We start from the raw sequence: 13,330 nt of genomic DNA on the forward strand, positions 1-13,330 counted from the left end.
TTGCACAAGTATAATGTCTTCTCTTTTCTTCTTTATGAACAGGGTTTTATCATAATTGCCACGGTTATATCCTTGAGAGAGCAGAAATTCACTTAGCCTCTCATACCATTGCCTAAGTGCCTGCTTCAATCCATATAACGCCTTCTTAAGCATGTACACATGCTCTGGATTTTTATGATCTTCGAACCCTGGAGGCTGAGATACAAACACCTCTTCATTAATGTAACCATTTAAGAATGCACTCTTGACATCCATTTGGAATACCTTGAACCCTTGTATGCTGGAAAATGCTAAGAGTAATCTGACAGCTTCAAGACGTGCTACTGGTGCATAGGTTTCACCAAAATCAATTCCCTCTTCTTCGTTATAACCTTTAGCAACCAGCCATGCTTTATTCCTAGTGATAGCCCCATGTTCATCCATCTTGTTCCTGTACACCCACTTGGTTCCTATGATATTCATCTCATGCTTTCTTGGAACCAAAGTCCACACTTCATTGTGTTCAAACTGGTTCAGTTCTTCCTGCATTGCTTTTATCCAATTGTTGTCTTGCAGTGCTTCTTCCAGAGTTTTAGGCTCAATCTGTGAAACAAAGGCCAATGTTCTGCAGAAATTATTAAGTGAATTCCTTGTTGAGACTCCTTTCGCAATTTTGCCAATTACATTGTCTAGTGTAAGATCCCTGGGTGTCTTCCATTCCTTAGGGAATCCTGCATTCACAGTAGATTCTTTGACAGAATTTTGATTAGTTGCATCAAGCTCACTAGATTGATTCTTTTGCAAAATGGTTCTTAAATCATCCATACCAGGTTCATCCAGAACAGATTTGGGCACAGAAAAATCTGTTTCATCAAATACAACATGTATAGATTCTTCTACTGCAAGCAATCTTTTGTTAAACACTCTATAAGCATGACCATTTATAGCATATCCAATATGTATTCCTTCATCTGATTTAGGATCAAATTTCCCCAGATTGTCTTTACCATTATTTAGAACAAAACATTTGCAGCCAAAGACCCTAAGATGACTAATGCTAGGCTTCCAACCTTTATACAATTCATAGGGAGTCTTCTTAAGAATTGGTCTAATCAATGTTCTGTTAAGCACATAAGAAGCAGTGTATACTGCATCTGCTAAAAAATATTTAGGTAAACCAGATTCATTTAACATGGTCCTAGCTAACTCCTCTAGTGACCCATTCTTCCTTTCAACTACACCATTTTGTTGGGGTGTCCTAGGGGCAGAATAACTATGTGTGATCCCATGTTTTTCACAATATCTATCAAATTTTGCATTTTGAAATTCTCCCCCATGATCACTACGAATCTGTTTTATCCTATTTTCATTTTCATTATGCAGAACCTTAACAAGTTTCTTAAAGGCTTTATATCCATCATTTTTAGAAGCAAGAAACAAAGTCCATGTATATCTTGAAAAGTCATCAACAATCACCAAGGCATAGTAATTTCCAGCTAAGCTAGCAGTCCTAGATGGTCCAAACAAGTCCATATGTAAAACATCCAAGGCTTTATTTGTAGAAACCACATCTTTAGATTTAAATGAAGTTCTTATCTGTTTTCCCTTTACACAAGCATCACACAATCTGTTATTCTGAAATTTTATGTTTGTAAACCAGAAACAAGTTCCTTAGACTTCAGCTTATTCAAATGATTTGTATGGATATGAGCTAGCCTCCTATGCCACAACCAGGACTCATCACTTTTAGACAACAAAAACACATTTTCAGAACAACTCTTCATAATATCTAAGAGATAGATGTTGTTTATCCTTTTTCCTGTGAAAAGCACCTTACCAGAAATTTCATTTGAAATTGTACAAGTGTTGGCTTCGAAATTGACCTTGTATCCCTTGTCACACAGCTGACTAATGCTTAGAAGACTGTGCTTTAGCCCTTCAACATACAGTGCATTCTCAATAGTGGTTGAGTCTGCAGTACCAACATCTCCTCTTCCAAGAATTCTTCCTCTATTATTATCTCCATATGTGACGTGTCCTTCGGCTTTAAGTTTCAGATTTGTGAATTGGGTGACATCACCAGTCATGTGCTTTGAGCACCCGCTATCCAAGTATCACTGATTTTTCCTACTGTTTTTCTGCAAAACAAAACAGATTTAACACATATGGTACCCCTTTCAAGTTTAGGGTCCAACATGATTAATACCTTTCCTTAGGAAGCCATTTGGCCAATCCTTTAGGAACAAGGTACCTTCTAGCTTTACATGTTCTAGATATATGACCAGACTTCATACATTAGAAACATGTTGCAGTATGCATTGCTTTTGAACAACTAAAAGAAGAAAACCCTGTTTTGGAAGGAAAAAAAAACTAGACAGCTTTTTCACATTGCTTTTCATTTCATAATTATATCCTAGACCATTTTTATTAAAAACAACATTCTGTGAACCTAATAAAGTTTCAAGATTTTCTCTTCCTTTGGTGAAATTTGAAAGTGTTTTTAACAAATATTCAACCTGCTTTTCCAACTTCTTACAATTATCTCAAGTTTTTATTGATGCATGCAAACAAGTTAATTCAAGACTGACCAATTCAGTTTTAGCTTTGTGCAGCTCTTCTTCAAGAGCTTTGACCTTAGGTTCAAGTACCCTATTTACTCTATTCAATTTGTTACAAATTACAGCTAATTTGTTTGCTTCATCATGTGTTTCCTTAAATGCAATTAACAACTGATCATAATTTTCAGAATCAGTAGAAAAATCACGTACTGAATCAGAGTTATATTCTTCCTCATTCACCATAAAGCACAGATTTGCTTCCTCACTTTCGGTTGAGGAATTACTAGATGAGGATGCATCATTTTCTTCCCATGAGATGTATGCTTTTTTGCCTTTCCTTCTTTCACTCTTCTTGCTTGTTGATTTTTCCTTGTTTTGATTGTTTGGACAATCAACCTTTATATGACCTGGTTTACCACATCCAAAACAAGTGTAATTGGAAGAATACCTCTTTCTTTGTTGAGTTATGTCACGGTTTTTCTTTCTAAGAAACCTGCTGAATTTTCTGGTGAGCAGACTCAAAGTCTCATCATGTTCAGGATCATCTTCTTCCTCACTTGTATCATGTTCCATGGTAGTTTTCAGGGCAATTCCTTTGGCTTTCTTCTCCACAGTTTCTCGTTCTTTCAATCTTTTCAGCTCTATTTCATGCTCCATCAGCTTTCCAAAAAGTGCAGCAGTGGACATCTTGGATTATGAGATTGCTGTTACCTTAGGTTGCCAGCTCCTATCAAGGCATTTTAGCACCTTTATGTTGAGCTCTTCCTTGTCAAAGACTTTACCAAGGCCAGTGAGGTGATTTACAATATGTGTAAACCGTTTCTGCATATCTGCAAGACTTTCTTCTGATTGAATTCTGAACAGTTCGTACTCCTGAATTAGTGAGTGCTTCCTTGCCCGTTTCACATCATCAGTCCCTTCATGAGTTACCTCTAGTACCTCCTACATCTCCTTAGCTGAGTTGCATTGAGAGACTCTAAAGAACTCATCCATATTCAGTGCAGAGGTGATGATATTCTTGGCTAAGGAGTCATATTGGGCCTTCTTCTTCTCGGTTTCACTCCATTCAGACCAAGGCTTTTTTATTGTTTCATCTTTGACAACCTGCATAGGTATAAAAGGTCCACTGACCACTGCATCCCAGATCCCCATGTCAATAGACTCCATAAAGATTTTCATCCTGATTTTCCAAAAAGCATGGTTAACACCACCAAACATAGGAGGTCTATTAATAGACGCACCTTCAGCAAAAGGCATTTTAAACTCAGACATCATGCATACACTTGAGCAAAATACAAGCCCTAGCTCTTGATACCAATTGTTAGAGTTAAGCAGTGTCTAAGATCAAGAGGGGAGGGGTGAATTGAGCTTATCAAATTTTCGCAAACAATCTAATTTACTATGTAACAGAGGTGAAAAGAACAGATTGATATTAAAAGGAACAGATTATTTTTACAGATGAATCTGGCACAATTAAAACAAGATCAGCACAGTTTAGATCAACCAGCAGCAATATCAGAACCAAATTGATTACCCTTCACTGTTTATAAAGTTGCAGTTTAAGGTACATAATTAATCAATTTTTACTTAACATAAGCCATCTAGAGTAATGAACCAAATGTCACAGCTTAGTTAAAGAAACCAGTTTACTCTTCTTATCTTATTACAGATTCACACAGCAGCTTGATTTATGATTGGAGGATCGATTAACAAGTTAGAACAGCAGATCTAACCAGGTCCAGAATTAACAGATTTAGTTTCAATATAACAGATTCCTTTCCTGACGGATTATGTGAAATTACAGAATTAAGTGCAGGGACGAGAGAAGAACCACACAAGAATTTTTATATTGGTTCACTCATCAAGAGCTACGTCCAGTTCACCTCACTCCAGGGTGTAATCCACTAAAACCTGATACAATCAATTACAAACACACAGCAGTTCTTGAACCCTTCAAGAACCTCAACTATCAAGGTTGAAAAACACTATTCCAGCATACCTTGCACTCCAAGAAACCCTATCTAGAGTGACTAACGCTCAAAACCAATACAAGAAGGAATAAGGAAAAGATTACACCTGAAACAATGTTGCAAGAACATAAACCAGTTGTTCTATTTGCTCCAAGACAGTACCAGCACCTTCATCCAGCACAAGGTTCTTCAAGAACAAGCTCACATGTATTTCACTTTTGAAAAACCCTTTGCAAAACCTTTCCAATTCACTTTCTCACACACAAAATGTTGTATCTTTGTTAAAACTGTGATTGTTCAGCATCCCTTTACGTGAGAAGGGCGTTTTATTTTATAGAGAACAGTTTCTAACCACTTTTAAAAAACAGTTACAGAGCAGTTAGTAAAACAACAGATTGATTTTGGAAAACAACAGGTTAAACGATGATAAAGCTGCCAGCTCAACTTAACTGAAATAACAGACTGAGTTGTACCTTTGGTGCCCTAACAGAATTTCGAAAAGCCTTTAACAGAGAAGAAATAAACCGATTGTTTCTCAATAAAACAGATTTATTTTTGTACTGAATCAAGCCATTTAAGAAAACTTTCAAAAGCTTTTCCAAAACCGTTTAACCACATCATGAGCTTGATCTTACTACCTTGATTTGGCATCTAGGATGGGTCATGCAGCAAAAGGCAACCTTGAATACACACAACCTTAAAGGACGAGATCATCTAAGACATACAACAACCTACATAGCAACCTAGCTAACATCTACATCAAACAAATCAAGTCTAGATAGAGATGAGCTTCATCCATCTTCAACAATATATTCTAACAATGCCCTAGCAGGATATTATACGAGGTGTTGGCGTTGATGACCAAATACCTGATCTTCAAAGTCTTGCTTGCGTTTTCCAGGCCGAAGGTTGTATACAACTCAATGTAACCTATCGTTCCTACTCGTTCTCCAGAAAAACCAACCACATGGTCGTCATAAGGCATCATCTCCTCTATCGGGATCCTCATAGCTTTAAAGGTCTTCCAGTAAAGGATGTCGACCGAGCTTCCTTGATCCACTAGGGTCTTCTTAATGGTAAAGTTGTCGATGTCGACCGATATCACCATCGGGTCTTCCTGGGAGGGGTCTATCCCCTTGAAGTCTTTGTCTGTAAATGTTATGGGTGGCATCCTTGGTCGGATGGCCACCGAGTTTACCTGGTGGACAGCACGTAGGTGCTTCTTCCGCGCATTGTTTGAACTTCCACTTTCGGCAAACCCACCGGCGATGGTATTGATGACCTCGCGGCCTCCTCCGCGGTCGTCTTTGGGGGGATCATCCCTCCTCCCCCATCGTTCTCTGCCAGGGGAACGTCTAGTTGTGCGGCTGCTTCACACGAAGCGACGTAGATGCCCCGCTTGGATTAACTCCTCTATTTTATCCTTCAGGGCCTGGCATTCCTCGGTTGAGTGGTCGGTATTCTTGTGATACCGACACTTCTTGTTGTAGTCGGCGTTGTCAAGGCTCAGAGCCCTTCTTGGTGGTGGGATCAGCTCCGCACTAAGGGCTCTTGTGGTATCTTCCTGTTGTCAATGTTGAGGGATGTGTACTGTGAGAACCGAGGCCCACGATTATCTCGCTTGGGGTCGCTTCGTCCAGATCTGGACCTTCCCTGTCGTTCCTTCTCGTCTTTCTTCTCACCACTTGCCTCAACCCGAGCCTGGTTCTGGTACTCACGTAACTATTCCAACTGCATAAACTTGGCCGCTCAACGTCTGAGCTCGTCCAAACTTGTTGCAGGCTGCATGCACAAGCTGTCTACGAAGGGCCCCGATCGGAGGGCAGTCAGCATATGGTGCATTGCCACCTCAAGGTTGAGGTTTCGTATACCCATGGCGATCTTTCCAAACTGGTCGATGAACGTTCTCAGAGATTCCCCTTTCTCCTGGCGGATGCTTACTAGTGTGATGGATGTTAGGTGGTGGGGTCGGCTTGTTGCGAACTGAATATCGAATTGCCACCAAGAATCAAAATTGCACCAGCAGTGACGCTTCTCTCGAATTCTTCACAGTCTTCACCACCGACGGTTCCGTCGTCATTGCCACCGAGATCCTCCCTGCCTTTGTCGTTGATCATCCAATTGCAACGGAGCATGGTGGTTGGATGGATAAACCGCTCCGACCCTGGATTTTGAAGTTGGTTGTGATGTAGATATTGATTTATGGTTACATTTGTGCAAAAAAATTAGGATCCAATTTGAAGGCTTGAAAAAAAAAATGACTCCAAATTTGACTCAGATTATATGTGGAGTTCACTGTTCATAAATGTGTCACTCTATTTGTCCCATAATTACCATTTAATGTCATTCATGCGAATTTAACATAAGAGACTAAATTGCATACTTATAAAAAAAAACTTAAAGACAAAATTAAATTTTTTTTAAATCAATAAACCAAATTGACTATTAACCTTAATATAGAAAAAAAAAGTAATTAAGTCTATATATAAAAAAAAGTAATTAAACCTACTAGCCCTATTCTACTACTCAATTCTAACTAACCTATTTTAATTTTAAAATTTCATTTTATGTATGCTTTTGTTTTTTCAAGCATTAGTTTGTATGAAAGTGATAAAAATAGTTTTTTAAATTAATTTTAAGAAAATATTTAAATAAGAAAAATAATTTAAACATTTTATGAGTTTTTTTTAAAAAAAAAATAAGGAAAGATGAAAACATCTTATAAAAACTAGATGAATCACCATTTTCATATATTGGACCTCGAAATAGAAATTTATTTGTAAGTGAATTTAACCAAGTAATAGCTTGTCATTAATTATAATCGTCCAAACTTTGTACTAACTTTTAGCTACCCTTTATTCAAAGGTATTGCATGATGAAAGAGGAGAATAATTTCTTATTTTAAAAAAATAAATATATTAAATTTGAATTGCTTTAATTTAAATGGATTATTTTTAAATATTTATTTAGACAAGACAATTGAATTTTAATTTATTTTTTTGAAATAAAATATTTTAATTACAATCAAATAAAAAATTATTTTAATTTTAAATAATATTTAACAATTCAAAAGTATTATTAGATTATGTTTTCCATTTAAAATTATTTTAAACTATTTTGCAATATAAATTTATTAAAAAAATCAATTAACATTAATAAGATTTTTTATTGACATCAATTAAGATTATTTTTTTGTTAATATTGTACAAAATTATTTCAAATAACATTGGTCAGAGTTTTTTTTATTGTGATATTAGTAAAAATTATTCATTGTTCGACCTTTTCACTAACCTCACTTAAAAATTTCTATTGATTAAAATAATTATAGTCAAGATCAAAAACCTACCTCATCAACATCATAACAAATCTTGATTGATTTTGAACAAAAATTAACATCAGTGATATTGATGAAAAATATCTCTACATATATAAACTAAAACATAATCCTAACAAATATTAATTAAATAAATTTGATTGACATTAAGATAAAAAAAAAAAAAAAAAAAATCGGCGTAGCTTTAAAAGAAGAGAAAATATGAATAGTTGGTTCAGCACAATATTTACATATTTTATTTTTCGTATGATAAAATAATTATAAAAACTTTAATTTACTTAATTAGTTTGAACTTAATTAATGGTAATTAATAGTTAAGGTAATTAAACATGTGTTTGTTAGCAATTATCACACATATGTCAAGAGGTAAAATTCAATGTTAATTTACAATTAACTTTAACTTTTAACTTTTGGAGATAGATTTTTATTTTTTGTTTTTTGTTTTGTAGATTTAAATTTTTTAATGATTCTTAAAATTAATTGTATACCAATGTTAATTTTTTTTAATAAACACTCGTAATAATGATTAGAAATGTGTTTAATTATATTAAGTATTAACTAGATTCAAAACAAAACTAACAAATTATAGTTTTTTTTTTTATCGTAAAACATGTCCATACTTGTTATACTGGACCAACTATTTATCCTAATTAAATTATTTCAATAAATATCAAGAACTCTAATTTCTTTTAAAAATTTCTCTCAAAATAATGTATTTTGATATAAACATTTCAATTTTTTTTAAATTAGTTAACTCTGAAAACTCTTTGTCCAAACATATTTTTTATGTTTAGTTTAAAACTTTTTTTTTACTGCAATTTTAAAATGTCCTTTTATTTACACTTTTTATTTTCTTTAGTCAAGCATTAATTTGTTAAAATTTGATAATAAAAAGTGGGTTTTATTATTTTTATCTAGATGTTTAAAATAAAAAATAAAATTAAAAATTTTTATTTGTTTTATTAAAAGTAAAGCATTAAAATCTAAAAATATCTTTTCGAAACAAAAATTTCAAAGTAGATCACTATTTTTAGTTAGGAGAAATGACATATACCTTCCTCTTGATATATTACTAATTAAATTACACTCACACACTTTTCTAGTTTCTTTTTAAATAGACATCCATCTCTTATGAATAATTTAATATTATATATTAAAAATATCATAAAACTAAATTATAAATTATCTTATAAAAATATATAAAGTTATATTTTTTAAAAACATTATTTAATATAAAATACATAAATAATTATAAGACATGGATAAGATTGTAGTTTTGTTAATAATATTAGGGAATGAATCTTTATTTTAAAAATAAAAGATGATGTTATTTTTTTTTCTATGATGGGTTTTTTCAAATCCACTTGGTTAAAGAATAATCTCACTTGCGATGGTATGTTATGCTTGTACGAAGAGCTTCCTCATTATATGGATAATTTTCTTTATTTTAAATATTATTTTAAGAGACCTTAAAAAACATAAGAACAACTTCACTAGTTAAATTATTCAATTTTTTAATGATAATTTTTTAATGTTACATTTTAAAACTTTTTTTTACATAATTTTATTCAAATTTTAATAAATAAATTATTTTAAAATAAAATAAAAAGATAAATATTACTTTATTGAAAATATAAATAAAAAAATAAACAATAAATATTTGAAAATTAAATGGTTATATGTAAGCGTCATTTAAGACCACTTTGACTTTATGGGAAGCAACTTAATTTTTCCTTTTTATTTATTGTGCTTGAGTAAGAAAGTTTTCCCTTTTTATTTATATACTGAGCTTGACTAAAAAGGTTTTCTCTTTTTACCTTTTGTTCTTGAATAAGTAATCTTATTTTATTTAGTGAATTCCCATGCCATTGTTACCAATCCTCCATGCCTTATTTAGATGTATTAATAGATGAAGGACTAACAATTGATTATTTTTTACACTTTACTTCTTGCATTTACTTTAAAAAAATTAAATAATAACTTTTTAAAAATAATTTATTTGTATAAAGGTTATTAGTTTATATTGTTTATAAGAAAAAAATTAAAAATTTCATAAGTTTTAATTAAAAGAACATAAGCTAATAGTATTTTTCAAAACAAAACACTATTTTTGTTTAGGAGTAATTAAGTTAAAATACATAATTAATTTTAGTATTTTCGATTCAATCTTTACTAAAAAAAATGGTATTGATTATTAATTTTTATCTTTATTTTTAAAGGATCTTATAGTTTAATTTTGTCGATAATAAAATCATATAACTGATATTTTTGGTTTTTTTCATCAACTTGTTTCTTCCATCTTCAATATTTATTGTTAGGTTAACTGTTGGATAATAAATGAGTAAGTAGACTAGTATTTCAGAGAGAGAAAAATAGAAGTGACAATCAAGTTTTAAAAAATAAAATAAAAAAATAAGCATTCCATAAACTGATTTTTTTAATAAAAATTCAATTAAAAGTAATTATATTTAAGATATATTTAAAAATTAATTAAATATAATTTCTAATAATAAAATTATGTAAGTTATAAATACAAAAGAGAATTTTTAAATTATTAATATAATAATAACAGTTCAAAATAATTTAAAGATGTCTCTTTAATAATTTTTGTAAAAAAATATTTATCGATTTTATAGTAAGAAAAACTAACTCAAATCAAATTATTAAATACTAATTTAATTAAATTAAATCTTATGTAATAAAAAATCAAAATACTTCATAATAACTACATTTTTTAATGGATGACGATAGTTTTCAACTATGTTTTTTTACAATTCTATTTGACAACTGATAATATTATAAATTTATTTTATAATGTTATTTTTATTAATTAAATATTTTATTGTAAAAGAAGTTGTGCAGCGAAAGAACAAGAAAAAAATTGGATGTAAAAGAATATTAGGTAGCAATTATACTGACAACACTTTGCTGCATATGCCCTGCTTTTCTTTCAACATATCATATCAGTCACTCCTATTGCTTATACAATATTCTACAAATAATATTTTTTTAACATCCACATTTTCTTTTAATATAATATAGTTGTGATGAACGTATCAGCATTACTTTTATTATATACTTAATAACTCCTTTTTATATAAAATATTATATTTAACTAATAAAAATAAATATAAAAAAAAAATCAAAGTTAACACTTTTAGTTATTGTGAGAATATTATTACTGTGTTCCCGTACCTGAAAGGAAGAACCATATACCTCTATTTGATATGAAATTATTCTTCTGATTTTTGTTAATCCCACACGGATAAAACTCATGTTCAAATAGTGAACTAAACCAAACTAAAACATTGACTAATTATAATTGAACTACATGAATTATCTGTTGATTAAATTGGTGATAAGGAATATGAGTAATGAATACATTTTTTTCTGACAAATTCTAAAATGAGAACCGAATTCATTAGTTAAAGCCACCACTAGTAGCTAGTGCCCTCTACACTACCTCTATTCTTTTTCATTCTCTAAGTTCATTCATTTACATTGCTTAACCTTGGTGAGAGCTATAAATATCCTTCATTTCAACTTGTCTAAATACACAAACTCTCAAGATTTGTGTTTTTCTTTTCAACTTGATTATATATACCTCTAATTCATCCTTCATGGCTTCCCTTGATGGTCACAACACTAATGAAACTTCATTCAATCATGTTGAGATTCCTGTTCATGCAGTTGGTGTAGAGCCAAAACCAAACCAAGAAATTGAAGAGAGAAACATAGACTATTCTCAGAGGGCGAATTGGCTGCGTGCAGCAGTGTTAGGAGCCAATGATGGTTTAATCTCAGTTGCATCATTGATGATGGGTGTTGGAGCTGTTAAGGAGAACATCACAGCCATGCTTCTTGCTGGTTTTGCAGGCTTAATTGCTGGGGCATGCAGCATGGCAATTGGAGAGTTTGTGTCTGTGTACACTCAATATGACATAGAAATAGCTCACATGAAAAGAGAGAGAGAAAATAATATTATTGGTGGAGTGAGTGAAGAAGGTCAAAGGGAGAAGTTGCCAAATCCATTTCAGGCTGCTCTAGCATCAGCTCTAGCATTTTCTGTTGGTGCAGTGGTGCCACTGCTAGCAGCTGCATTCATAAGGAGCCATAAAATCAGGCTTGCAGTTGTTGTTATTGTGGCTAGCCTCACATTGGTGGTATTTGGTGGAGTAGGAGCTGTGCTTGGAAAAACTCCACTCACCAAGTCTTGCCTTAGAATGCTCATTGGAGGTTGGTTGGCTATGACTATTACATTTGGCCTCACCAAGTTATTTGCCTTTGCGGAGCAAATTATTACTCATAAACCTGGATGAGATCATAACATATACCAGATTATTACTAATATGTTAAGAAATATTTATTAGATTTTATTAAAATAGAATAATTTTAAAATTGTATTGCATCAGTTTACACTTTATCACAACAGCTTGTTTACAAGTTAATAAGTTATTGAATGTAACACTTTTTACATTATTAGAAAATTTGTTATGTAGTGTTTTATTGGATTAGGGACACTACAACAAAATAACCAAATAACCAAGTCCCTTTGAGTCACCAAAGCTTTAACCACTACACCATACAAGTTTTTTTGTCATCTTATGATTTTTATTATACTTATTATTACTAGCGAGAGGTCAGGCGCGATCTGCATTTTCTACTTTTATCATTTATATATATATATATATATATTTAATATTAAAATTTACTTAAATAAATATGAATATTGTTGTCGCCGGTTGACTCGCTCGGCAGTCCCTGGCCCGCCTATTTTCGCCTGAGAATAGAACTTCCTTGGTTGAAGAATCTCCCACCTGCAAAGACAAATGGCGTCTTGACGACCGTTTGCACTCCGACGCTCAAGTCAGTACTAGGACAAAGAACAATAAGTGTATCAAGTAGTTTCAGTCTCAGAAACGGTGTACCTTGTTAGGGTTCTTAGCAACCTTTATATAGGTTGTAACTAGGGTTTACTTCTGTTCTGTTACCCATGTCTAGGGTTCCTTGGAGAATGTCCCTGCGTCACTATTACGCAATCTTAGCATAATCTGGCACATAAGACTTCCCTTAACTGGAGTGCAACGACTAACAGAATGATCGCCTGGGTACCAACTTGTGCACCAAATCTCTGGGGCCATCTGTTCTGTGGGTGCCCTAAGTATTCACGTGTCATGCATGCAGCTTCCCTTGGAAACCCTAACCCTAACGGGCCTTAGTGCCTCCAAGGACTATTTACTCGTGTCGCGCTTGAATGTGCTATACACACCACCTACATGGATCCCTCGTGTCTTAGGGCTTCCTCTCATATCTGATGTTTTAACCAGTAACTAGTATAATTATGGGGCCCACCTTATGTGGCCCAATATAGTTGTTCAGACCATCGACGTCCGATCTCTCCCTCTGTTGGCAAGGTTTGATGTCGATCCCTGACATCGATGTCCGAGGACTGGTCGGTACACAAGCTCCCCAGTCTCGAGCTATAACTT

General features: G+C 32.8%; 1 protein-coding gene across 1 annotated transcript; it reads left to right on the forward strand.

Annotated features, from left to right (window-relative positions):
* The first annotated feature begins 11,384 nt into the window (after window positions 1–11,384).
* LOC137809659 (vacuolar iron transporter homolog 4-like) lies at window positions 11,385–12,328 on the forward strand. The gene has a single exon (XM_068610758.1). The coding sequence runs from the start codon at window positions 11,462–11,464 to the stop codon at window positions 12,158–12,160; it is 699 nt and encodes a 232-aa protein (XP_068466859.1). The 5' UTR covers window positions 11,385–11,461; the 3' UTR covers window positions 12,161–12,328.
* The last annotated feature ends 1,002 nt before the right edge of the window (window positions 12,329–13,330 follow it).

This window comes from Phaseolus vulgaris, chromosome 2 (assembly GCF_000499845.2).
Source record: "Phaseolus vulgaris cultivar G19833 chromosome 2, P. vulgaris v2.0, whole genome shotgun sequence".
In the NCBI taxonomy this organism is placed as follows: Eukaryota; Viridiplantae; Streptophyta; class Magnoliopsida; order Fabales; family Fabaceae; genus Phaseolus; species Phaseolus vulgaris.